At 41.0% G+C, this 27,383-nt stretch overlaps 1 protein-coding gene across 1 annotated transcript in view; it reads right to left on the bottom strand.

The window, feature by feature from the left end:
* Positions 1-3,786: 3,786 nt before the first annotated feature.
* The window catches only part of PAH (phenylalanine hydroxylase), a 36,519-nt gene continuing 12,922 nt past the window's right edge, over positions 3,787-27,383 (bottom strand). Inside the window, exons 3-13 of the mRNA XM_031552917.2 lie at positions 25,826-26,009; positions 18,805-18,893; positions 17,052-17,119; positions 13,644-13,840; positions 13,114-13,249; positions 11,782-11,851; positions 9,884-9,940; positions 8,798-8,893; positions 8,324-8,457; positions 5,154-5,269; positions 3,787-4,539 (exon numbers count right to left, since the gene is read on the bottom strand). Coding sequence (XP_031408777.2) covers positions 4,496-4,539; positions 5,154-5,269; positions 8,324-8,457; positions 8,798-8,893; positions 9,884-9,940; positions 11,782-11,851; positions 13,114-13,249; positions 13,644-13,840; positions 17,052-17,119; positions 18,805-18,893; positions 25,826-26,009 — 1,191 coding nt within the window. The 3' untranslated portion in view covers positions 3,787-4,495. The remainder of the gene's footprint in view (positions 4,540-5,153; positions 5,270-8,323; positions 8,458-8,797; positions 8,894-9,883; positions 9,941-11,781; positions 11,852-13,113; positions 13,250-13,643; positions 13,841-17,051; positions 17,120-18,804; positions 18,894-25,825; positions 26,010-27,383) is intronic.

Genomic DNA, 27,383 nt, shown 5'->3' with positions numbered 1-27,383 from the left:
TTTCTGCAACAAAAATCTATTTTCAGTATAGTTTTACTGCTTTTAAAATATTGAGCATTTAACTTCTTTTCATTTCTGAGTCTTGGTGAGCAGCTTTGGTTAAAGTTATTGTTCATTTGCACTTGCATTAAAGGACACAGAATCACAATTATGGCATCAGTGTCCTTAAACTATTATAGCCGCACATAAAAGATAACCACAACTCCTGGGTTCTCGGTATCAGTGTAGATTTACTACTGCTGTCACACATAACAGAGATCAAAAGCAGAGGAGTTTGGAAAGCTGTCTGAGGGTAGTCTGAAAGATTTCATCCCTCACATGAAATTGTCTTTTTGTGAAACAGAGTTACATTAGGGATTCCATTTTATTAAGAGATTAAAATATGGGTTCCTTTGACCCTGAAAATACATGCCAAGCAAGACTGAAAGAACTAAACAGATATTCTCATGAGACAAAAAAAATGAAGAAGAAAAAAAAAAGATACAGAGCTAAAAAATCTTACTTCAAAGCACCAAAATGATACAATTTTGCATAAGTATAATTCTACAGAAAAGATTCCAGATGATACCCTTTGATCAATGTCATTACTCACTGTAAATATAATGGAAAAAGTTGTACTTTCTGTCTTCCTAGAGGATGATGCTTACATGGAAGCTCCATTGATTTTCAAACTAAAAATACAAGAGTAGCACAATACTAGGTATGGGACATAAGGACTTTCAAAGTCCCCTCCATGTTTGGATCTTCTAACTGAAATATAACTCTTTAATCATCTTACTATCATAATGCAATGTATTTTCAAACTGGAAATATTATTCTGGATTGGTTTGCTCCACTCAGTTCCAATTTACAAATGTTGATCTCACTCTTTCAATTAGAGATCTATGGAGAGGTATTATACAATGTAGACTGATCCAAGAGAGCATTTCGCTACCTTGAGTGAAAGTTACTGGATAAAGTACAGAAGTAGCCTTCTGAACAGCACAATTCTTATCTCTCTGTGACTCATCCATTGGATTAAGCTGGAAACACCCCCACTTCCATTTGCTGCTTGACAATTTATACTCCAGGCAGGAAAAAAAAGTGCTTTAACAAAAGAGGAAGATTAAAGTACAAGCAGGGGAAAGAAGGAAAATCTAAAAAGCTTAATGATTTAGGATCTGTCTTGAAAGATAGCATGTATGAGTTTGAAAGCATTCAGACTTGCACAGAGCTAACCTATGTCCCCCATAGCTCAAATCAATGCATCCTTAAGAGCAAGAAATCAGGCAAAGATGGCAGGAGACATGGATTGTCTAGGAGCTTATGGAAAAAAGAATATAGGAACATTTTCAGGGCATGCAAGGATGACCTGACAAGGAAGGCTAAGTCCTACTTGGAATTAAATCTGATGAGGGAGATCAAGGGCAACAAAAAAGATTTATTTAAGAATGACAGATGCAAAAAGGAAGGCTAGTAAAATGTTCGCCCTATGCTGAATGAGGTGGGTGCTTTGAAAACAGAGGACACTAAGTAGGTGGAGTTACTGAACATCTTTTTTCTTCAGTTTTTACTGCTAGGAATTCCTCTCAGGAATCCCAGGTTCTGAAGATAATCTGGGGAGAAGAAGACTTCCTTTTGGTTGAAGAGGATCTGATCAGAGATCTTTTAGGCAAATGACATACACAGATCCGTGGGCCCCTATGGGATGCATCAGCAAGTGCTGAGGGAGCTGACAGAGCTGACAACATTTGATTGCCAAACTTCTTTCTATTATGAAAGATCGTGGAAGAGAGGTGCCTGAGAAATGGTGGAAAATCACTGTAACTCCAGTCTTCAAAAAGGATGAGAAGATGAACTCAGGAAACTACCTGTCATCCTCACCTCCATCCCCCAGAAAGTAATGGAGCAGTTTATTCTGGATGTCATCTCCAAGCAAATAGAAGAAGGTTATTAGAAGCAGTCAACATGGGCTGACCAAGGGGGTATCACACTTGTCCAATCTAGTATCTTTCTGTGCTGCCATGACCAGCTGAGGAGATGACGAAAGATCAGTGGATGTTGTTTACCTTGACATCAGCAAGACTTTTGGCAGTGTCTCCCATAATATCCTCATGGATAAGTTTAGAAAGTATAGAATAGATGAGTGGATAGAGGTGGGAGTGAGAACTAGCTGACTGGCAGAGCACAGAGGGCTATGATCAGTGGCACAGAGTCTAGCTGGAGGCCTGTAGCTAGCAGTGTTCCCCAAGGATTGCTACTGGGCCCAATCTTTTTCAGTATCTTCATCAGTGACCTGAGTGAAGGGATTGAATGCACCCTCAACAAGTTTGCTGATGAGCCAAAGCTGAGAGGACTGGCTGACACACCAGAAAATTGTGCTACCATTCATCAAGACCTAGACAGGCTGGAGAGTTGGGCAGAGGGGAACCTTATGAGATTCAACAAGAGCAAGTGAGAGTCCTGCACCTAGGGAGAAATAACTGCATGTATCAGTACAGGTGAGGGGCTGACCTACTGGAAAGGAGTTCTGCAGAGAAGGATCTGAGTGTTCTGGTGGGCAACAGGTTGGCCATGAGCCAGAAGTGTGCCCTTGTGACCCAGAAGGTCAATGACATCCTGGGGTGTGTTACAAAGAACATGACCAGCAGATAGTGGGAGGTGATCCTCCCTCTGTCCTCTGCCCTCCAAGAGACCACATCTAGAGTGCTGTGTCCAGTTCTGGGCTCCCCAGTTCAAGAAAGACAGGGAACTTCTCAAGAGAGCCCAGTGAAGGATCACGGAGATGATGAAGGGCCTGGAGCATCACCCTTATGAGGAAATGCTGAGAGCCCAGGGACTGTTCAGCCTGAGGAAGACTGAGGGCGAATCTTATCAGTGCCTATAAATATCAAGTGAATGTGGCCAGGATATTTTCAGCAGTGCCCAGTGACAGAACAAGGGGCAACGGGCACAAAATGGAACATAGGAAGGTCCATATAAGCATGACAAAGAATTTCTTTTCTGTGAGAGGTACTGGAATAAGCTGCCCAGAGAGGTTGTGGAGTCTCCTTCTCTGGAGATATTCAAAACCTGCCTGGATGCTTTCCTGTGGAACTGACTGTAAGGAATATGCTTCAGCAGGGAGTTGGACTAGATGATCTCCAGAGGTTCCTTCCAATACTTACAACGCTGGTTTTGGTTGGGATTCTAGACACAGATACAAGAAGTTAGGAGTTGGAAGGCTCTAATATTTTCATCTGTATTGTAAGCATCATTTCTCCTCCTGGTGGAGGAAGATACTGACATTGAGGATGAGTAGTGATATCCATCTAGATTATGAATCCAAAACGTTAGGAGAAACCTTGCTGCAGTTCTGATTAAAGCACTCACCTTCAGAGGTGAAGGCTACAGAATGTAGCCTTCATACCTCAGCCTTCCACAGTGAGTATCGAAAGAACTGTCCTCTTTTTAAGCACGCTGAATCAACTCTCAATCCACAGTGTTACATAATATTATAGCAGAGTTGATACAGCTCTGAATCTGAGCTAATAATACACTGATGCACCACTAAAATCTTTACATTTTGACTTGCTTGTCTATAGTAATGGCTTAGTGATCTCACATCCAACTACAAAAAGCCACACGGATGTGCCTTTAAGTAACTCTTCTCTGAAAAGGCTTTTTCTGAGTACAGTACTGAGGCATGGACTTCATGTTTTAGATAGGCAATGTCAGTGCCTTTCTGACAAACTCCACTCTGCAAACCAGTGACACAACACAGCACACCGTGTTCTTGGCCTGAAGAAACCATTTTGGGATTAGTGCTTGTGCAAATACTGTATATTTTTACATGGTAATAATTTCTGTTAATGAAGCTGCAGCATACTTGCTGTCTTTTCCACTAGCATCTGTGCTTTTAATCAATGGCAACATCAAATTCTGAAGAAAAAAAAAAGTATTATTTCAGGACAGAGGTGTTCATGTGTAAAAGAAGAGGTATAGTTTCACAAAGGGAAGTCATGGTTTACAGGGCCAGGAAACATGCAGACTTCTGAAGCATATAGAGTTCAGCATTTCATGGGAAACATGCACAAATGTGAGGAATTGAGGGGAAAATGACTGTGAGAGGGAAAAAAAAAAAAGAAAAAAAAAATTGATTACTCTGTGTTGGTCTTTACTATTCTGTTACTGGCCCAAGTGTGGCAATGTAACCCTATGGTTGCAACAGGTCCTAGCACTGCATGGCTGAGATCTCCCCCTTCTGATAATTTTGTTACAGTATATGTGGAGAGTTTCCCTAGATTCCCAGAACAAAGATTATTTTTATGCTTTAATGAGAAAAAAATGGATTAGTGTCTGAAGGCCAAAAGAGGCAAGAGTTTCTTTCTCTGCTAATCTACTGATATTTAAGATATATGACATAGGCATGCAGTACACAGTAAGATAATAAAGTGAAGCTAGGTGAAGACTGGCATTTTTGCACATGACTTCTTCTTCTATGTAGCCAGTGATTTGCAAGAATTACAGAAATTCTTCATTTGATCTTCTGGAGGGCATTGCAGAGAATCCCCATCTCACCTGTAAAGAAAATAATCAGACTAATTAGTCCTACAGCTAGCTCATTTCTAACATTTCTGTATATATTTATATTTATAGATATATTCATTCCCTGAGGAAAAAAAAAAAAAGAATAAATAATTGCTGGACTGGACACATTAATGAGGGTCATACTGGAGTACGGTTTTCAGAGACAGCCCTTCACTTTCATTAGTCATACAAGGTTGGCTTGTAGGATCAGGAATGCTGATTCTTGGCAGGGTAGCCAATGTTAGGGAAAAAATATATCATGAGAAAACCAGAAACAAAAAAGGAATATATAAATAAGCCAAACTTCTCTTCTTTACTAAAAACAGCTAGAGACACAGATCAGAAACCGTTACAGGGCCTCTGAATTTTTCTAGCACCTCCAATTAAAATGGATATTTCAGATGTAACTAACTATAGCCAAGTGTGAATGCTATTTTGAAGCTTGGCTATAGTTAGAAAGGAATTTTCGTGCAGTAAAAGAGATATCTGATGACTGATCATGGTCAAGCTCAGAACACAAAAGGCAAAGACAAAATCTGTTTTGTGGTTATTATTTCTGATTTGAGCTTAGAGGTATTCAGGCTAACAGATCCATAGTTCCTTACTGTTGATAGTGTCAGCTAAGTTCTTCAGCTGCTTTGCATTGTCCAAGACTTCAATCCTCTGGGTGTAGGGATTGTACCGAACAGAGAAAGGACGAGGGATTGTTTGGGCAAATTTCCTGAGGCAAAAATACAGAAACACACACGTAAACATGAAAAGTTCCATTTTTCAGCAACTCTTCTCAGTTGGCATGTACATTTGCTGATGAGGGGAGGAAGCAACTGAAATTCCTGCTGAGTGAGATGATGGTGTTCTGTAACACACTTGAATCTTCATTTGTCCTTACCACCTCTAGTTTTTCCAGACAAATCTAATTATTCTACACTTCTGACACAGAATAGCTACATAGCTATCAGTATTTGCCAAACAGCAAGATCTCATTTTCCTTTCAGTAATGCAAAATCCTGATCCATGTCTACAATTTCTGGAAAGCAAAGTCAAAGATCATCATATTATGCCATCCTGCAATATCAGGGAACAGGCAAACTTCTGGCATTGTTGGTAGTGGTTCCCAGGTCACTGAAAAATAAGAGATAGTCAGTGAAGTGAAGCTGCAGTTTTGCCACCCTTATTCTCAGCCTTCTCTGCTGCAAAATAGTTAATTCCATGGCAGAAGCATTAAGATTTAAGTATCTTGGGATAACACTAATTTGCATTACCACAGAATTGTAGAAGGGAGAACTGAGTGGGAAAAGATGGTCAGAGCTATTGTTCCAGGCTCTTTGCACGACCCAGCAGGATACTGGTTTATATATCTGCTTCAGATTACTGAAGTTATTGCTGAAGGAGGAAAGAAAGCGAACAAGGGTTGATTTTGAAGCCTCACTGTATAGGCTGTGACTCAGCATAATGGTTAATCCCATATTCCCAGAACAGTGAAATATGTTGGATGCCACTTCTACATTGCTCCTCAGTTTAGCCCTAATTATTATCAGATAAGGCTGTTCTTTCCAATAGAGTTCACTGTGAGCAGGCCACAAGGTGCGACAACAGAAAACGATTACACTGACTACGATGAAAGAATCTAGTATTGTCAGTTCAGCTTTTCTAAGTGAAAAGGTCCTCTTTAGAAGATGGTCTTCTTAAATCTCTGCTGCAAGTAAGATCCTTGTTAGAAGATGAATACTTCTAGGTGAAATATTTCAAGTCAACCTCATAATTTTTCAGGAAGGTGTTCTTCCCTGAAAACCACGTAACCCACCAACACAGGCACTGAAACAACATCTTCACCTCTATTTAACCAGTTTTCCATATCTATTTTTGAAACAAGTGAAAGAAGCAATAAAACCTATAGAGTAAGGAGTTTTCTACAGAATAAGGCAGCATCTTTTTCTCTTTAGAGTAAGGCTTTCTCATCAGCTAGAGAGGTATACAGTGAAGATAGAAACTGTATGCAGGATGTTAATAGTATAATCCAGACAAGAAAGTTATCTTTTTCAAGTATTGCCCCACAGAAAAAGGCAGGAGTAGAGGCTGCTGGTTAATGATGACTGAGGAAACAGTAGGAGAGGTAGCAAGGAAGACCTAGCACCAGGAAGCCTGGGGCAGGTGAATGTCTTGGGTCTTGGTATGTGTTAATCTGCAAATAGGAGAAGAGAGAAAGAAAAATAAAGAAGAGACGGCAGATCTGGGACAAGTCCCTGTAAAGCATCTGCTGTGAAAGATTTATCGAGCGTGAACAAGATTAATCCCCAGATGCTTGGCTAATGTCCAGAAGGAATGTTGTTGTTGATACTGTTATTAAAGAAAAAAAGAAATATTTCTGTGAGGTGGAACCCAAGCTGAACCCCAAGTGCAGTCTGAGCCAGTTCTGTTTCAAGAACCAGAACTGAAACTGGACTTTTGCTTCAAAATCTTGTACTGGAACTGAATTTGTATTTGAGTCACAGATGACTGAAAGATTTATTAAGTAGCCCTGTAGGCTTGTAAACACACTGTTCATAACAAGCTGGAGGCTCTGTATTAAGCTGACAACAGAGGCCTCAGGATTGGGGTTATTACGCTTGCTGCTAGTTTCATTTAGTTGTAATATCAGTTGTCTAATGATCATGTAGCTATTACCCAATTTATCACAGTTTTGCTCAATTCTGAAAAAATCTGTTTTATAATGCTTAGTGTTAATAATTTTTGTATAGGCAGGATATCAAGTAGTTATGCTGAACAGGGTGAATTAAGTCGGACCCTAAAGTATGATGTAACATAAAGGACTATTAGAGGGCTGATAAATGAGGCCTAAGGGCATGAGGGTAAGATGGGATAGAATGGGATGGGTTAGGATAGGATAGGATAGGATAGGATAGGATAGGATAGGATAGGATAGGATAGGATAGGATAGGATAGGATAGGATAGGATAGGATAGGAATAGGAATGGAACAGACTACGGGTGGCTATTGTAGGGTAGATGATGCTGTGGTCTCTAGGCTATCAGCAGTTCCAGCTGATCAGGTATTCATAGTAACTTAGGAGCTGAGGGAAAACAAAAAGCAGACAAACAAAAAACTCACAGATACAATTTGAGATGAGAAAAAAGAGACAAAAAAGATGTAAAGCATGTTAGAAAAGATAACAATGCCCCTGAACAGACCCTGGGCTAAGGAGGAAGAAAGAAAATGTAAACATATTTCTCCTCCTCAGGAAAGAGAGGAAGAAATACTATATATTAGCATCACAGTCTTGCTCTGAAGACCTCAGGAGATGCTGATAACTTTACAGCTCCACCCCTACCCCCGGTTGACTTTAAGACACAAAGGAAAGAGTAAGGGTGAACTAAGTTGAAAAGAAAAGGGAGAAGACACAAGAATTTTTTTTTAGTAACAAAGTTTAAATATATTATTGTTAAATAAACTTGTTTTGCCTTAATTTGCTAGCTTTGATCCCTAGTGTTATTATCATTGCAATTGGACTATTAATCCAGGCTCTTGTTTTTTGTTTTTTAAATATATTTTGGTTAAACAGATGACACTCTTAATTAGAGCTACCATAAGTTCTTGGCTTGATATACCTATGGCTTTACTACCTATGAGAAGATTTTGAGTAACTATTTAGACTCTTAGAGCATTGCACAACTTTTTCTCAAAACATTTCTGTCATACCAATACCTGTTACAACAGTGAGATCTGTTGTATTTGCAGTGGATAAGGAATTGGGTTATATATGGAATGATTGGCTTACCTTAGCTTTTCCTTTGCATCATTAAAACTTTCAGCAACAAAGTAGACAGGCTGGAACTCAGTAACAGAGTAATTCTGCACAGAAGTGTTCTCCAGGACAAGAGGCCGAATCTCAGGCTTACTTGATAAACAGTACTATGAGCAAAAGGGTAAGTCTCAGTTAAATAATGCTTTAATTTGTTATGAAAGAAAGATAGGGCTCCTGAGTACCACCCAGTTTTACAGAGGAAAGACCTGCTGCTGTGGAATACCAATCATATGGTAACTTAATAGGGAAGAAGCAACTATGAGACATTTCTATGTAAATACACTGACACATTAATTAGATAGAACACTTCAACAAAATATAACATTATATTATGAAGTATGAAGCAAAATAAGGATCTGAAGACAGTCAGAAGATATATTCGAGTAATGTTAAAAACCCAGGCATGAACTGTATATCATGACTGAAATACTGTTTTAAAGAACATACCTGCAGCTCCCCAAATGAAGACAGCAGCCCAGCACCATATGCCTTTAGTGAATCTCCTTCCTTGCATAGTCCAAACTCCACAGTAAACCAATAAACCTAGCAAGAAAATTACACGGGATATTATTCCTTGACCAGAAATGACAGGTACACATCATTAATTTGAATGCCTTTAGAATTTGCATTTCTATTTGAAATGTTGCCGTATGTCAAACAACAAAGGTATAAATACAGGAAATGTCCTCACAGATTGAAATTCTTCTGAGAGGGCCATACTAGACTCAGTGCGTCTGCAAATTCAGTTCCCTGACAAACAGTGTTGTGCTTTACTGTGATTACAGTTGTCAGCAGAGCAGAGACAATGAAAACATAGCAATAAAAATTCATTTTGGCTGGCCAACCCAGCTGAAGTTTGAACCTTTGATGATAGAAGTATGTTTCCTGTTTTACTCAGAGGGTGTCTGGCTGCAGCAGCACAGAAGAAATGAGCTGTTATAGCAATAGTAGACCCTCGCGCATGGTCCCACTCAACTTTTTGCTCTGTCACTGTATATTTGAAGGGACACTTACTCTCACTCAAATAAAACCTCCTTCATCTATCAAAAACAGCAAAGATAATGCAGCACTCTGCCCAGGTGATTTGGCACTGGTGACACTAATCTCGCATGCATATCCTGATGTGGAGTCACAGTTCTCCCAGTGCAGGATTCAGATGGGTCACTGACTGCAGAGGACATTATCTGCTTGGCAGGGTAGAAGAAAAGGGACGCCAGCAGATAGAAGAGTTACTGAAGCTGTCTTCCAGAATTTCCCAGGGGCATGTAGTAACACTCAGTCTCTTCTTGCCCAATGTTTGTAATGATGAAAGATTTGACCAACCCTCTGTTTTTAATCAAAACTGTCACTTGGAATAAGAGATGCCAAAACTATTTTCCTTTAGTGCAACTGTTTCAGGGTGAGGTTTTCCAATCATGGACTTCACTCTGTTCTCATTCAACTCTATGGGAGTTCTATCAGTGACCTCAGTGGCAGCAGAATTAAAACAACACAGGGTGCCTTGGAGAACTGAGCTCTCGTTTATTAAATTACCGTAGCAAGTTTCTCGATGAAATCATCTGGAGCTCCCAGAGATGCCAGTCCAATTTCCTGCAACAATAAACCATTATTCTTCAAGTCATTTATTGCAAACATTCTTCCTGTCTTGTCTTATGTAATTTCTCCCATTTTAAATGTTACCATCTCATACTACCACACACAAATGTTTACAGGACATGTTCATATCATGCAGTATCAATTTTAAAGCAGAAATCTCTCCAGAAATGAACAAAAGAGTCCTGTCTAAGTGTCATTTATGAGACACGACTCTTTAAGTCTGCTTCAAAACCCACTGAGGTCAAACAAAATTTTCATCAAGCCTACAATGCACACCAAAGAGAATGATAGTCAAAGGGAGATAAATCAATCACATCCATGCACCTTAAATATTTACCTCTGCTTCAGTGTGTCCTTACTACAAGAGCTTTCTTCCACCCTTGTAAGAGATGTGTGTTTGTTTGGTTTTTTTATTATTTCTTTTTTTTCCAAAAGTTAGGGCATGATTTGAAAAAGCTAGTTCATACCTTGGGAGCTAATGGAAACTTTCCTAGGAAGCATGCAATATCTGAATTCAGATGACAACCATGCAAGACTGCATAATAACCAGGTATCTTTCTCGGTTTACTTCAGGGTGAATTGAACATCAAGAATTAATCATTCACCTCTCAGGCCTCCACACACCAAAAGCATTGGAACAACTATTGCCATGGTAAATTCTAGTAAGCCGAAGGGCAGTAGGACTTATCTTGAAGGAAATTCTGGCAAAGGCCTTTCCTGAGAGCAAAACTGAACTACATCAAATTAACTACATCAAATCAACTTCTGTTCTGTGAGCAAGATGTTACATCAAGGTTGTTATCCCTTGCCTCAATCTTTCTGTCCTTCTGATCTTCTATTCTCTATCCTTCTTTCTGTCCTTCCTGTGTTTCTCTTTGTCTTCCTTTCCTTGCATTTCTTTTTTCTTCTTTCTATCTTTCTGTCTATGCCTTTCTGTTTTTTCTTGATTTATGGTAAGATGCAGCCAAAAGTTTAGTTCTTTCCTGAGGTTTGGCTTCTTTTCCAGTCATGTTAACACTACCAAAGAGAAAACTTTTCTCCAGACTCTTTCCACCCTCATAAGCAAGACAATTCCTCACTTTACATCTCTGTGATAGCTTCCTTCGTGGCTTCAATAGAAAAAAAAATCCTCACTTTCTCTAGTGTTTGGACTATAGAATGAATTGATAACCCATATGACTCATGATCCATTCAACTTTTCCCAGAAGTATCAGCATCTACGAAGAAGTTTTTAAGTGAATTTTTCACAAAGGGCTTGCCTGTAGAAAGCAATCCACACAAGACAAACATTTGGGGTGTGGGCAAATAAGATCATCTATGTGATTTGTGTCTAGATTTCAGTAAGTCACAATTCACAGCCTACATGGCATCAGATGTATTTTCATATAGTTTTAGCCAGAAGCATAGCAATATTCTCTCTTGTGTTCTGGTTTGATTCCTCACAACTCTTTAGAACCTACTACCTGTGGATATTTGTAATTTCAATACCTATCAATTATGAACTAAATCTTCACATTCAGATGACCAAAAAGCAAGGAAAATAATTAACACCATTTTTATTTTGAAAGAGAGACTCAGCTGACTTCACCCATACTTGAACAATAACCTTGAAGGTGAATTCTCCTTCATCCCATCCCATTTCATCCCATCCTATGTCATCCCGTCCTGTCCCATGTCATCCCATGCCATGGCATGCCATGCCATGCCATGCCATACCGTGCCATACAGTGCCATCCCATCCTATCCTATTCTTCATGGCTCTTGATTTGCCCTATTAATTACCTAGTCTGTGATGTGTTCAGTTTTAAAAATACTACAAATACTAAGTAACTTACCTGGGAAAACTGAGCAAAACTGGGATCAGCAAAAAGAGGCACATGTCCTAGTAGCTCATGGCAAATATCACTGCAGGAAAATATGACATGTAGGTAAATTTAATTTAGGAAATGCACTCCTATGAGCAAATAATGCTCAGGAATCTTGGAGTAAATTTTTCCTGCGACGAAATGGTTTGCACTCCTATGGCTTTTCAGTGGTTTTATCCTACATCAATCAAAGGAAGGATATGTAATTTGTTTTTCTTCATGGAAGGAAATAATGCTTCCAACTGTCCAATTCCTCAGCTCAGGAAAACCAAGGAAGAAATCACCTCACCAAAGGGAACATGCACTATTCTGTCTCAGAGGCAGGAAATAGCTTTAGATGAAGTTCATGCTCCAGGCATCTCAGAAGCTCAGCTTCAGTCACTGTTCAGGCCTAGAACCCCCCACTGAAAGATGGGAGCCCTCAGTTCCTCAAGTGGAACTGTTTTCATTGTGATTTGAACAAGCAGCTGGCATGTTTGGGGAAGAACTTACCTACACACTACTAGATTCCTCAAAGACAGAAAAGTGGTTTGATGAGACAAGAAGTGAAAAGGACAAAACACAAGACTTGTAGGAACTGCTTAACAACAGGGGTTGGCAGTGAGGCTTTCCACTGTACCATTTGCCCCAGTTTGCCTAGACATTTTGTGAAGAGATGAGAACAAAACATTTCAATTGGCTTTGTGCAGGATGGCAATAGGGTGAGGAGAAGCAGGGAGGAAAATTAGAAGAATACGGAATGGAAAAGTGAGGAGGAAAGGGAGATTGCAGGAAGAAGTAGAGAGCAAAGAAACAGTAAAGAAGGGTCAGAAGAGCTGCAGTAATATGAAGCAGAGGAAGAAGAGAACTTACTTGAACACAGTAAGTGGAAATGGACAACAGACAGTGACAGAGAGAAAAAATATAAAACTTTAAAAGAAAAGGAGTCACTGATATGGGCTTCATTTATCTTTCTACCAGAAGCTTGTTTGCACCATGTTGAACCACTTCTGCATTAGATTTCACACTACTGCTTTGGGTGTTAATAGGTAAGCCAAATGTTTTTGTACACTGCTTTCTCGTCTTCCAGCCACCATGTTAGCATGTCTTCAGTTAGCAAAACTGTCTGATAAACCCCAGAAGAACTTTCAGAAGTGGATACCACTTAATAAAAAGACTAGAAACCTTCAGTGTTTTCAGAAGAGCAGTCACTTGGCTGTTCTCTGTTAGATCTGTTCCCAGGAGTGCTCTGGAGTCCTGCATAGTTATTATCAGTTGGCCTGACCCTACAATTTTACTTACTTTCTATGCCAAAATACTTACGGCTCTGGTGTGTACATAGGTTTGGATGCATGGCGAATATACTGCGTAGAGTGAAATACTCGGAATGCCAGTCCAGCCAAGAAATCCCGAGAGGAGAGTAAGCCTGCAACAGGACGCAGGCGAAATCCAGTGCAGGCTGAAGGGACAAAAACATGGCATGTAAAAAGCACTTACGATGCTTGATCTATCCTTACCTGGACACCTTGCAGTAAAAGAACATTTTTGATTGTTTTCTTTGCTCTATGTTAAACAGAATTTAACTGCAAAAGAGCAGGGAATTTTCTGCCCATGTGTACCACCATCATAACATCTGAGCATCTGTACCATTGTACTTCTGAAACATTTAGAGAGTGATATGAAACAGTCTGAATGATGTGACCAAGTGCTCACAGAAAGTCTCTGGGAAAGCATCACCCCAACAAACATTTGTGTTTGGCAGGTTTGTTTTGTTTTGTTTCTTTTTTTCTTTTTTTTTTTTTAAATGAGGTTTTTTTCATTTGTCTGTTTTTGTTTTAACGATTCAAACATACTCTGCAAGAACTTTGAAACATCTTCAAGCTGGGGAATGTTATCCTCCCGGTAGCCACAGTACTTCTCCAGCAGTGGGAAGACATGGTTGTGTTCATAACAAGCATGAGTTGGATAGAGATTCTTCAGCTCTCTGAAAACGGTGCCCCAAGTTTTCTTTTCTTCTTCTGTATAGGTAACTCGAGGAATAGGTTGACCACTGAAAAAAAAAAAAAGATGCACTCAATAGGAGCGACAGAGAAATTGTCCAGTGCCACCAGCATCCCACCCAGGAACTTCCCATGGGCTGGCCAGGACTACAGTTGCAGGAAGGAAGACACCTTGGCTCTGGCATGCAGGTGCCAAACAAGCTTCACTTGTTCCTAGGCAATGGCTGGGAAGAAGTCACTGAACTCGGATGAGAACTCAGATCTTGTTTAGCTTAGAGAAAAGAAGGATCTGGGAAGACCTCATTGTGGCCTTCCAATACTTGAAGGAAGCATATAAACAGGAGAGGGAATGGCTGTTTACTAGGGTGGATAGTGATAGGACAAGGGGGAATGGTTTTAAACTAAGAAAGAGGAAATTTAGGTTAGATATTAGGAGGAAGTTTTTTGCTCAGAGGGTGGTGATGCACTGGAACAGGTTGCCCAAGGAGGCTGTGGATGCCCCATCCCTGGAGGCATTCAAGGCCAGGCTGGATGTGGCTCTGGGCAGCCTGGTCTGGTGGTTGGTGACCCTGCACATAGCAAGGGAGTTGAAACTGGATGATCTTTGAGGTCCTTTTCAATGCAGGCCATTCTATGATTCTATGAGAAACAGGCCTTTAGTCCACTTCTTGCACTACGGTGATGCCAATAAATTAATGCTTATTTGTCTTACTGAAATGTTCTTTTAAAAATATGAACTGGTTGATGATTTCAGTTTCTTTCCATTACCTGGCATGGAACAGCTGTTGAATTTCTTGCTCTACTGCACACAACATTAAATGTCTTTGTTGAAACAGGGAAACAATCAGCTCCAGAAAATTCTGCTTTGTGGGGGTCAGAGAAACTCTGGGGTGGGCTTTATGCTACAACAGGTGCAGACTTCAGCTAGTTTGACTTTTTTATTGTAACACGCAATTTTTAGTCAGATCCCACCCTCAGGCCTCCATGTACTTAGCTTATGTTGAAGCTAGCAGGTATTAAGACAATCACAAGCAATATGTTTTGGCCTCCTGTGAATAGTCAATTCCTTAGGAATAATGATAGGGCCATAGGTGAATCCAACAGCTTTGAAAAATCAAAGGGTTTTAAGTAACTTAATAGGGTTAACATCACTGCTGGAGTAATACTGGAGCTTTCCAAGCCCCAGAGATCCATTGTTAACTCTTGATGACACGCCACCATCCCACTCTCTCATTTTTCCCTTGAGCCTCAGGGCAGCTGCACTGGAGCACTGTCATTTTCTGCACCTCTGTATCAGCCCTCCTTGATCTGTGGAGCTTTAAACATCAGGTTGGATTATTAATCTTGCTGGGGGATTTTTGTTTCTATAGAACTTCTAAGTAATTCTCAGACACCTTCCTGGGCAACAGGGGAAGATATGGCTTAAAAATCTTTCAAATTTCAATTTAGAATTTGCAGGGATCCACAGGAACAGAAGCAAAGGAAGACAGAAGGAAGAAGGCAGGCTGAGAAAAGCAGAAACAAATCAGGGAGATGAGGCATTCAATGAAAATGAATGGTAAAAGTACCAAGAAAGAAGGCGAAAGAACATGGGCAGAGAGCAGCAAATGCAACAAAGAACATCAAACAGCAGGACAAAAGAAAACAAAATAATCACAGAAGAGGGGACACATAAGAAAATTAAATTGATAAGGGAAATAAAAGTATGAGAAAACTGACCAAAAACTCACCTCACCTTTGTAAGTGACATTACAAACTAAGCATCTTTGCCTTTTCAGATACTTCCCATAGTGCCTCATAGCTTTGGTTGTTCCTCTCCTCCTGCCTGCTTCTCCATGCTCCTGTCCCTCCATGCAGGGGACACCCCCTTGTCCCCTACTGTCCTGCTGCAGACCCTGAAAGACATCTGCCAGGTGATGCACCCAGATCAAGTACACTATCTATTTGGGCCTTCATGACTCAGCATTCAAAGTCACAAAAAAACACATCTTTCTTCAAGACCCAGAACCCTAAATGTGGGTTTTCACATACTGCTCATTGCCCTATAGCTGAAAGATCTTACTGAAAAGTCCAAGAATTTACATAAAAGGTGCTTTTTGGAAATAGGTTCTAGCCTGCAGAGGCTCCAAAGTGTCCAAAATCTGAATAACAGACTAACTAATAATTAGTTACATCTTGGAATATAACGGTTTCATCTCCCTAAGTGGGTTTCAGGTTGAATATAGGAGTGGAGGCAGAGGGTAGAATACGAACTCATTTTCATTTTATTTCTGTAGGATATGATGAAAGCCTGCAAACTAGAGACCAGAATTTGCTATCTGCTGAGAAAGTTAAATCTTCTATGGGATACTTATAAGTGGAAACTAAATCCATCTAAATTTGGCCACAAAACCTTATTCAATTTTTCTAGCCATAAATGGACTTCTGACTTTTTTCACCTGGCTTTTTTTTCACTTTACATCAATTAGGCCAATTATTTCTCTCATTTTATGATTGCATTATAAGCTTTTTGGCTCAGGAATTATCTTTTCATCACAGTTCTATCTGAAGTAGAGCTCTAAATGTACAACATATGTTACCTTATCATTCGCAATCACAATTTTTTACCAGTCTCAGCAAGAATCAGACCAAATAGTACTAATGTAAATGTGTGAGTGGCTCTGGAAACAGAATTCTATCTCCTCCAGATTTGATCACTGAAAGCAATCAAGCAAGCCTGTTCTAACTGAATTTATCATCTCTATTCATTCATTTTTCTTGGGAAATTAGAGCCCAAGCTGCTTATTGCAGCTGGGTCAGACAAGATAAAAGTAGAGTATCAGGCACTGGATTAGCATCAGAACCATAAGTTATTCATTATTTTAATAGTGCATGCAGCTCCTGCTTTAATGTAAATGATAGGCTCTCCTCCCCCAGCCCTGGTTTAATGAGAGAATACCAGAAACAGCTTTATTCAATGCTCAGGTCTTTGTAGTAGCAACTGAGTCTGCTGTTCAATTAGACAACAAAGCCAGAGATAAGGAGTGCTGTGGGGAAAGAGGATAGGCAATGTTCTCAGCTGAACATGTGCCTGCAACAATTTACCTCTGTTTTTCTGCAATTTGAGGATAAATGTATGAACAGGAAGATTTAAACATACAAAAAAGAAAAGCCAACAGGGGCAGGACTCTTGTGAAAGAAAACAGGGCTCATAGCAGGGACAGAACCCCATAGAAGGCAGGAGACATGGGCTTGCTTTCTGCCTGCACATTGAGCACTCACTGTCTGTAGTTGTAGGCAATGTCTGCAAACTCCTTCCTCCGGGCCCGGTACACAGGATCTTTGAATCCCTAAACAGAAACAGCAATGATGGGTAAATGCAGGTGGCGAAGAGCTTTTCTTCTGCTGAGAGCATGGCTGGTCCAGGAGCAGTGAGCTTCCAGGGAGCCCCAGAAGTACAGGATTTAATCACTATAGAGAATGTCTATTAGACTTTGTGGTTAGCAGTTTGACCTTTGCAGCTAATCATCTGTCTGATCAGAGTTAAGAATTACAATTTCTAAATCTTCTACTGGGATAACCATTCTCCTATCCTAGTGTGACACTTACGTAGGATGTAAGTTCCTCAGGGCTAGGAGTGTCTTCATCACCTAAAGTGATGTCCTTCCCAGATAGAAGAAATATCTACAAGGCAAATAGCAGTAACTTCATGAGCACTGCCGGAGTTCATGAATGCCTTTCTCAGAGATGCATGGCATTACAGGACTGAGTGGCCATGAAACACAACCAGGTAGAGGAGAGAGCTGAAGTAGAGCACCGACTGAAGAGCACTGGTCAAATAAAGGCCAACAATGGCATAAAAAACATTGTCTCCAATTAACACGGTATAGATGGATTTGTGGTCAAATCTCATACTTAAGTACTAAAATACCAAAGGCTTTTTTAATTTCTCTCTTTCTATATTCTGTATGTTGCTATGTCTATTTCCCTAAAAGTTATCTTCCTTCTTAATGAAACCTGAATAAAGTACTCCCTAAATAATTCTAGGAACTGAAGCAAAGCTGTTCATTCCTTTCAACATCTATGTTTTTGTTTCTTTCTTTGAATAAAGTCTTGGTCTATTCCCACATGACACATGAGGGGGCCATTGGCTCAATGTATCTCCTTTCACTCTGCCTTTCATATGACTGCACCAAGTATTATGAATCATTGTATATGATACATAACACCTCTCGAATTAAGCAATAGGTAGTGAATGACTAATCACCTCATCTCAATTAAACTAATAGCAGCAATTTTTGTTGAGCTGCATGTAATTTATTTATAATCATCCTATCTCAATTAAACTAATAGCAGCAATTTCTTTTGCACTGCATAGAACTCGGCGTGTATTGACAAATGAAAATAAGTTGTTTGCTTGGAGAAGAAGTAAAAGCAGCAAGTATTCTTCTATTTGGAAGAGCTGAAAAAATGTCCAGCTAAGCCAATGAGTAAAATTATCTAACTCTACCACTTTAACCATGACCTTTTGAAAAAGGAACCTTTTCTATTGTCATGTCTCACGAAACAAGTATCATGACAGATTTAACAACTACATTACAATGATCTGATCTCAATTGTGTGTTTGTGATATAAGATGTAAAAATACTCTTCCTACCTCCAGGCTGTTATATACTGCTTCTGAAGATTTTGTTGTTAGTGATTCATAAACTGAGTCTCAAGTCAGCGTACCAGAGCCATATGGAGAAAAACCAGAGGTGTGCCTGTAGTGGCCTTCAGCTTGATGAAGTCTGTGACTCTTCAGGTCTGCTAGTATTGGCTTAAATTAAAGCAACTTTGGGGTTGCTCTACTTCATAGCAGGGAATGAACAGATTCTAGCTCTAGAAATATGGCGCCTCTCTTGTTTTAAACCTTGAAACTTAGTCTACTGTATTTGTCTTAAAGCAGAGCAAATGCAAATGAGAGAAACATCTATCCAAATAACTAGAAACATGTGGACAAAAAAAAAAAAAACAACTAAGTTCTTTTTCTTACAGGATGGTCAGCATCCAGCTCTGCTCCATAACTTAGGATTTGATTGGCAAATCTGTCCAGCTCCTGAATGCTTCTTGGGAACCATGGCACTGCAAAGTAGAACAGAAACAGGCTGTTAGGCTTCTTCGTTGGTTGCTTTTGGGCCTCCTTCCTGTCTATCCATCTCTTAAACGTAGATATGAAGAAACATATGTAAGGATCTAAAGTCTTCAGACTTCCTTTCCCTGCAGTAGAAGGCAACAGAAAACCCTGCAAATGGTGTTGAATTCGTGGCTGTTCTGCACTGTGGAAAAATAAGAGCATCAGGAAAATCCAGTCCTTGGCACAGAGCTAGCTTGTGATGTTTATGATTTTCTGTTTATTATTCTGTTTTCTTGGCTTACCAAAACATAGGAATTTTTCCAGACTGTCCTTGCTTTCACAGTAGCTCAAATCAACTGTTTCAAAGGAATGCCTTCTGAAAATCTCTTTCTAAGACTTACTTGGTGGCCTCACTTAGGCTTGGATGCCAAAATAAAATGATAAATGGCACTCTGATACCTCAAACTAGCATTGTATTACTGCACTCATTATACAATAATGTATTCATTTAATTAAAATTCTGGGCTTGGTTCTTCATTGCCTTGTAACTCACATTCTATACACGCTTCCTGCAGTGCAGCCAGGATATGAAATGGGACCACACTGACTACATGGTATGCAATGCCCCTGTGGCCTTCCATTTAGAGAAGGTCATAAGGTGGAGGGCAAGGAAGAACAATGGGACTTTCCAGATGTGGTGTGCTGAGACAGGGGAAAGTGGAAAGCAAATGTCTTCAGAGCAATTGAGCTACAAGGAGGGGCTCACTGCAAGACCGTGGAACAGACCAAATCTTTGGAACCATGCCTAACTTCACCTCAGCAGAAAGAGGCCTGGCACATATTCACACTGGCTGTGCTAGGCTATGATCCCTTATCCACCTCTTCTAGGAGAGTTTGGTTGCACACCAGTACCCTTGTCAGTCATTTCTGGGCCTGCTCTCCCCCTCCCCCCCACTGCAATGCTGAGATGGGGAAGTTTGATGAAGGGAGTACAGAGACTGTGGGCCTATTCCTTTACCTCATCTCATCAGCACACTGGGCAGAGCATCCTTATGTAACTCCTCTAGGTACCACTAGAAGCTACTAGTGGTAGCTTCAGCTGCCACTTGCTTAGTGTTCCCTCCAGCTGCTCCATACTTACATATTAGGAACTTTGACACTAGCCGTCTGTCTTTTCCTTTTCCCATCTCTTCCTTCTGCTTTTCCACTGAAATAACACCTTTTTTTCCATGGTATCCTTTGTTAGCGCTTTCACCTCTGTCATTCTCAAGGAAGTAAAGCCTCTCAGGGGAGCAGTATAAGGGCAGGTTTAACATACTCTGGTACTTCCCCAGCAACTCACCGAATTCAGCAGTGGGCCACTGAGGGCCTTCCTGAGTCAGAGGCTACAGACATGCTTGAATTTAACAGCATCAGAGGAACTTTTCTTCACAAATATAAGTAATTGTTCTTTTAATCCACGTACAAATTTATCTCCAATACATTCTGCTGCATTGAGCTCTGTCATTTCATTACATGTGATATGCCTATCCCTGTTCCCTCTCATCATTTTTCTGGGCACTGCTTCCAGTTCTACTCTGCTTTTTCTGAGGGTTAGGGACAACAGGTTCATGTAATGATGCACCCCATTCTCAGGCCTTGTACTCATGTCCCATATGCTCTCCATTCCACATACAAGTCAGATTGACAGATACTGAGGATAGTATCACTTGAAAGTCTATTGTTCCAAGCTCAAGATCTCTCAGCTGCTGCTCTATCAGTAAAATGTTGGCTGTGTATTTCGCAACTTTCTTGCATGAACAGAGTCACTTGTTCAGACAGAGCCTTGAGAACATCACTCTGTGTGGCTTCACTCAGCTGGGAGCACTGCCACTCAGCCACACCTCCCCATCTGATTTCGAGTTTTGTGCCAAATTAACCTGATCACAGGAAAAGCCCCCCTTTAGAGGTGGGGGGTGCTTTTTCTGTCTTTAGGGACAGAGCCTCTGAGGATTCTGTTGGCAGCTGCTATGTGAGCTCCCGCAGTGCCTTGCTGACAGGGATCATCCTGGCTCCTGATAGACCTCCAAAGGGATAAGAGGATCATGCTGCCTCCAGGACTATTCAGCCTTGCTTTTGTGGTGCTGGGTTTCCGAGAGGCACCTGCACAGAGCGGCCAAAGCAACACGAGTCACTTTTTGGATGGCCACAGCTTGGCTGCATGCAGATCTCTCACACCCTCTGACCTGGTGTCCCACAACCATCTTGACTCTGTCCACGCAGCTCCTGGCTCCGGCCAGCCTGACTCCAACCAGCATTTCTGCTAAGTCCCATTTCAAGCTGCAAACCCTTCTGCTTTGCCTTAACAGACAGGCCTGAACGAGTCACTAGATGGCAGCAGCAGTCCCAGAAGATCTGCACTAAGTGACTGCTGGATTTACTACTCGCTGGTTTGTTTCCCCAGAAATGCTTTCACCTCGTTGTTTGGTGCCCCTTAAGTTAAACCAGCTGGGGGAGATGACTAGAAGGAGTTACACTGAATCCTAGAGAGGAGTCAGTACTGTCTTTTACCGTATAAGTAAATCCTGCCCCTATTTTTTATACAACCAGCAGGGCACGGCATTTATCTCCCAGCTCTGCCACTGCCTTTTGCATGGTGTGGGTAGGGGACTGCCACGCTGTTTTGTACTTCAGGCTCCCTACTGTTAGGGGAGCTGGTACCCCACTATCACAATCTTAACAATTGCTTTGGGATTAAGCATTGGAAAAATAAAGGGAAAAAAAAAAAAAGTTTTTTTTTTTTTTAAAAAAGCTGCCTGGCAGCCCTACAGGAAAGGATTTATCCATGTTTGAGTGAGGAATCACCATTGTCAGGGACACATCATGAACAGAAGGGTCCAGACTGTGTGGTGGAAAGACCAATGGAGCTGAGGTCTGCAGTGGAAATCTGTAGGGATTTGCTGCCTTGTTTCAGAAAGGTTAAGGTGGGCACGGTTTGAATCATTCCAACTTCAAGAAGTGATAAAACGTGTATAATAATGATTTGCATTTATTAAACACATTTTATTCACAGCTTTCCCTGAGTACATGGTGCAGAGATTGTGATAAGTTTATGGCGGACTGATGCCCAAGGCTGATGCAATGACAGTCTCTGACATGTAGATAGGTAGCTTAGTTTTCCCCTACACAGGCACAGCATCTTATCTTTTAGGTGCACAGTCACTGTAGGTACCAGACCTCTGTCCCCCTCTCCCACCCGCCATACACTGACAGTAGCTCAAGGCGAGCTGCTCTGGTTGAAAGCTCAACCAGGAGGCTCTAGAATAGGAATCCTGTTGATGCTCTGGGTTATTTGCACCAACATAAACTGATGTTAAGTTCTGAACCTTCTCAAGCACTTGTGGCAACAATAATTAAAGGTGCTGAACACAGCCCTGGTGCAGCCACAGCACCTAATCCATACAGCCCCAGCAACAGGCACCAGGGTGCAGAAGGCCTCTGCATGGCTATGGTCTGCTGGGATGCTGTCCCCAACCCCTCCAGCAACTATCAAATCAAATTATCCCCTGATGAATCTGCCCCATATTTTGTTTGTGACAGCCTCCTCCAGCCCCATTGCCAGACTCACTGTCTGTCTGCACAGCCATTAACAAATACCCAGAGCAAGCTGTTGCAACACTGGCCCTCTGTGAAGGTCCAAGGAGCAAACGTGGGCTGATCAGTAATAAATATTGATTTGTCTGTAAGTGAAACAGCGGCATTTATAGGATGGTGCTGGACACCCAAGTGGTGACCAAATTACCATGGGGTCAAATGCTTAGCAGAATGCTAATAAGCCATTTGTATGAGGGGCAGCAAAGCAGGGACAGCAAGGACTTCTGCAGAACTCTTCCATTTGGATCATTGTGAAGAGGGTCAAAGACAGGTCTATGCAATTTATAGCAGTTCAAGGCCCAGGTTTAGCCCTTTTTTAAACAGCCCCGAATGCTTTGGCCAGCCTCAGGGTTCAGCAAACAAGGCCCCTACAGAACATCAGCCTCTAGACTGTCTCAGAAATGCAATAAATTGTCTGCATTTCCCTAATGCAGCAACAGAATAATATTTAATTCTTCTTATTCATAGGGTCTAAGAGGTCTGCAGATACCCATCTTGTTTCCAAAAAGAGCCATTAAGAGAAACACTGTTCACAACAAATCTTTCCATCTCTACAAAGGCCATTTGGCCCAGTGACTGCTATCCCATCTCATCTGGAGCTTGAAAACTACTGTTGCATTCATGGCATTTTGCTGGTCTGCTCTCAGATGACATTACACTGTTGATCCAAAGCCGCTATTTGTTACTTTTTGGTGTGTAAAGGGGAAACTAAAACTGCCTTTTGCCTTTTGCCTAGAGTAAGGACCCTAAAAACAATTACAGTGTCCAGATTAAAAAACATAATAATAATCACAGATCAAAATAAAAACACTGAATCTTTCATTTATACTTTGTCCAATAAAGCACATGCATGTGTTTAATGCTCAGCTATTGAAAAGAGGACAGTAATTTTTTTCCAACTCTCCGTAAAACACTGCCCTAAGAGCGGCACTGTGTGCTTCCTATGCGAACAGTGAAAGAGGGGCTTTTCTGCTCAAATCATGAGCATGAGCAATGTGAATCCCTACAAAGGAAGGGCTGAGAACAACTGTACGCAATGGTGAAAGAATCAATCTCATGGGACTGTGGATTGGGTCAGGGAGAAAACATTCCCAGTTTTACCTGTCAACTGAGAAGTGTGTAACAATATCCCCATGAGCCATATGCTTGAGATTTTGCTCCCTGGAGGTGCATCACTCTCATTCTGTGCTCTGGGAATAAAATTTCACAAAAGCACATCTGCAGGTTGTGACCAGATTTGCCAGGAGGATGCATACTTTTGAAAGGCATTCTGACCTAAAAGGCATCACAAGGCCTTGTTAATGCCATCAGAAATAAAAGACTACATTTTACCACTCTTCCTACAGCTCAGTATGCTCCATTTCAGTCTGCCCTTGTAGCTGCTTCAGCAGAGAATTTGCCACCCACAGTTCAACCCCTAAGCACTGCTTCTTTGACCTTTCAGATGTGGCTCTTCAGGGATTTCAGTTTGACTGGATCCTCACTACTCATGTGAGAAGTTGAAATTTGAGGAAGAAAAGAAAAAGGGAAAAAGCAAGAAGAAATATCAGTCTTCCTCTCTTTCCTTGGCAATAAGTTGCTCCCAGTTTATACTATTTCGCAGTTATTAGAACTAAGGAACAAACACAAGTTATCCTCCCAGAAGGAAGGGGATCAATTTCCCTTCTGCAGCACTCACGCTAGGATAATCTAGCTCAAAAAATGCTTTGATCAACACATTAACATGCAGAGAAATCTAATCCCACAGCAGACCAGCAGACCATGGGCGTTTTGACTTCTGTGAGGTCAGAATTTCAGTCACAAACACCTCCTGGCTGGTATTTAGAGCTGCATCTGACTCTGGCCTAGGTTTACATATAATATTAACACCTTCGTAATAACAATTAGGAAAACAAAAGCAATGGTAAACCTGCTAGGTCCTGCACCTTTCTCCTGGAAATAAAAAAAGTCCTGAAGAGAGAACATCTTTTATTTGACATGACCATAAATCATCTAATCAACCCTTTGTTCCTCATCTCACAAATGGAGAGAACTGACTCCAAAGAATATCTGCCAACTTTGTTTTCATCTTCAAATGTAATGTCATGAGGAGGACACAAAGGAGATGGTAAAGGGATTACCAGGACTGATCTCATGAAGGTATTAATGTCCTTTTATGCTGTTCCTAGAAAGGAAGAGGAAGATCCAGACCTAAAGTATTTAAAGTCTGAAATCCTATTAAAACCACATCTGTTATCTGAAGAGGCATTTATGTATGTCTCAGACTGAATGTGGGGCAGCTGCCACCACTGTACAAGGCAGTCTCCACTCCAGCAAAAATTAGGAGTGTGAAAGCTCAGAAAATCTTTCCTTATTTCCTCCAAATGCAGAATTACTTCTGACATTCCCAGAACTTCTTCCAGTAGTGAACAGTTATTCTTGATCCCACTGAAGTGAGTGGCACAGCCTCCCTAATTTCAATAGCAGGAGTGAGGGGGTCCCCAAGCACAAATAATGGAGAGGCAAAGAGTGTTTGACAGGCACGTACCTGGGCGAAAGAGAGCAGAGGAAGGAGGGACAGCCACTGTTGGGAACTTTTCCTTTCCTCCTCTCACATCAGCCCAGAGGTGCAACAGCAACATAGGGGAAGGGGCTTCAGAGACCAGTGGACAGAGCTCATGAGACTGATGTTGAAAAGTAAATCCCAGTGTTTAAAGGAGTGCACTAGCCCCCCTGAGTATGCTACCATTTCATGCCAGGCTTTGCATGTAATTGGGTTCTTATCACCTCCGCAACACCACAAGGTTTGTACCAGGGTGATTCATGAGGTCCCAAAGACATTCAGCAAGGGGGAAAGCAAGGTGGAAGTCTGTGCTTCGCTGTCACTTCTTGTTTTGTTATGTTGCCATTTGCCAGTGATTCTTTCTAAATAAGGATAATCTGAAAGGCTGCTGGACTTTGTAGGAAGAATCTACTGAATAAAGAGTTTGTAAAGAGTCAGCAAATGAGCAAAAACTAATGAATCAGCGTACTGCAATTAGGCTGTCTTTAAGAGACTGCATGTGGCATCAACAAAACCGGTGAAGACAGAATACTGTAACACCAGTTCCTACAAGACCAAGTCAAAAACTTGGCCAAAAATAGAGCATGGCAATCTATATTGAAAAAATCTGTATGAAAAAGCATACAATACAGACAAAGTAGTCAGAAGGAGGAAGACACAATCATCAGGTCCAAGGTTAACACTTCTGCTGGAGGAAAAGGAAATCATTTAAGTGTATGACATGAATATTCCTTGTCAATATTGCCTTTGCCAGTTTATCCTTACCAGTGTCCTTCTTTTTTGTCCGTGAAAGTTCATGCACTGTTACTCCAATATCATTTCTTAAGGACTTGATGATCTTGTCCAATGCTGGAACATTATTGCCTTCCAAGTTAATGAAGAATTCATACTCATCTTTATTGAGACGAGAAGGTCGAGATTCAATGTGAGTCAGATTTATCCCTTTTTCCTATGAGAAAGAAAGATTTTGGTCACACGGTGTCCGAGGGAAGGAATACAACATAAAGACTAGGCATCAGTCAACTACCTATACCATATAGTACTAATAACTCAAAAGCAGAGACTTGACTCTGACGGCCATTGAACTGAAGGCTTTAAAAATGGAGGGAATGAAAAGGGAAACCGAGAAGGATGTAGGATTCACCCTTGTGCAGAGAAGCAGTATAAAAACCATTACTTCATAAACCTTCGAAAAAAGTGATACAAGTTACAAATAGGATTTGTATTGTAAATGGTAACTCTAGTACTGCAAGCACATATTGAATCTTATCTGTGTAAACAAGAACTTTTTCCCAGGATCAACATGGAAAATAAAAGATTTTGTGCCTCTTAACAGAAGGTGAATACTGTATTTATGAACGTTTTTAAAGGAGGTCATGAATGCAAGGATTGGGTTGTCCTGTGAGCTAAGCTTCTCTCCAGCCAACAAAGTCATCTGCAAAGCCACCTCCACAGCTTCCAGGTCTGTGAGCAGATTTTGGGCAGAAATCCAATAGGAAAACATGGATCTGCACCAGAAAGGTAGCCCAGGATAGTGTAAATAAAAACACGGGTGTTGTAAGATCATAGAATCACAAAAACAAAGAATTGCAGTCAATGAGAGTGCATGAGACCTATGGAAATCATCTAGTCCAAGCATTTGCTCAAGTAGACTTCACAAAAGCTCATTGCTCAGGACCGTGTTCAGTTAGATTTTGAGTATCTTCACAGATGATAGAAAATTTACAGCCTCTCTGAGCAAACTGCTCCAGAGTCTGATCACTCTCACAACAAAAACAAAATCTTTTCTTTAGCATAGAAAGTCAAAATCTGTCTCAACAAAGACCTTCACTTACAAACAGCAGCACCTCCTAGCTCTGAAGAAAGGGACTGTTTGCAACCATAGATGTAACAACTATGACTACTTGGCATCTGACCTCTGCAGTAACCATGATAAGTGAAGTACAATAAAAGTAAAGCAATCAGTAGCTAAGATCATATTTTTTAGAAAAATCTTTTAAAAAACCTTGTAACAGATTTTAGTCAGTGTTGACCTTCCTTCATGCTCCCACAACAGCCACAACCATGTCTGGGTCAGTTTCTGTCTCTTGCAGGGAAAAGAGTTAATTAACCCTGTGAGAAAACTTTGGCCTGAAGAGTAAACCCAGAGGAGCCAGAGGAGCTGGCGCACGGTGCTCAGCAGCCACACTGACACTGCTGTTTTGCTGCTTTCAGGCTCAAGTAGATCCCAGACTACATGGGGTGAAATGATGGCCTCACTAGTGTCAGTATCAACCCCCTGCAGTGGGGTCAGGATTTCATCCATGAAGAAATGCTGCAAGGA

This window comes from Meleagris gallopavo, chromosome 1, assembly GCF_905368555.1.
Source record: "Meleagris gallopavo chromosome 1, MGAL_WU_HG_1.1, whole genome shotgun sequence".
Lineage (NCBI taxonomy): Eukaryota > Metazoa > Chordata > Aves > Galliformes > Phasianidae > Meleagris > Meleagris gallopavo.
The sequence above is the reverse complement of the archived record's forward strand: the minus strand, read 5'-3'. Positions and strand labels throughout refer to the sequence as shown.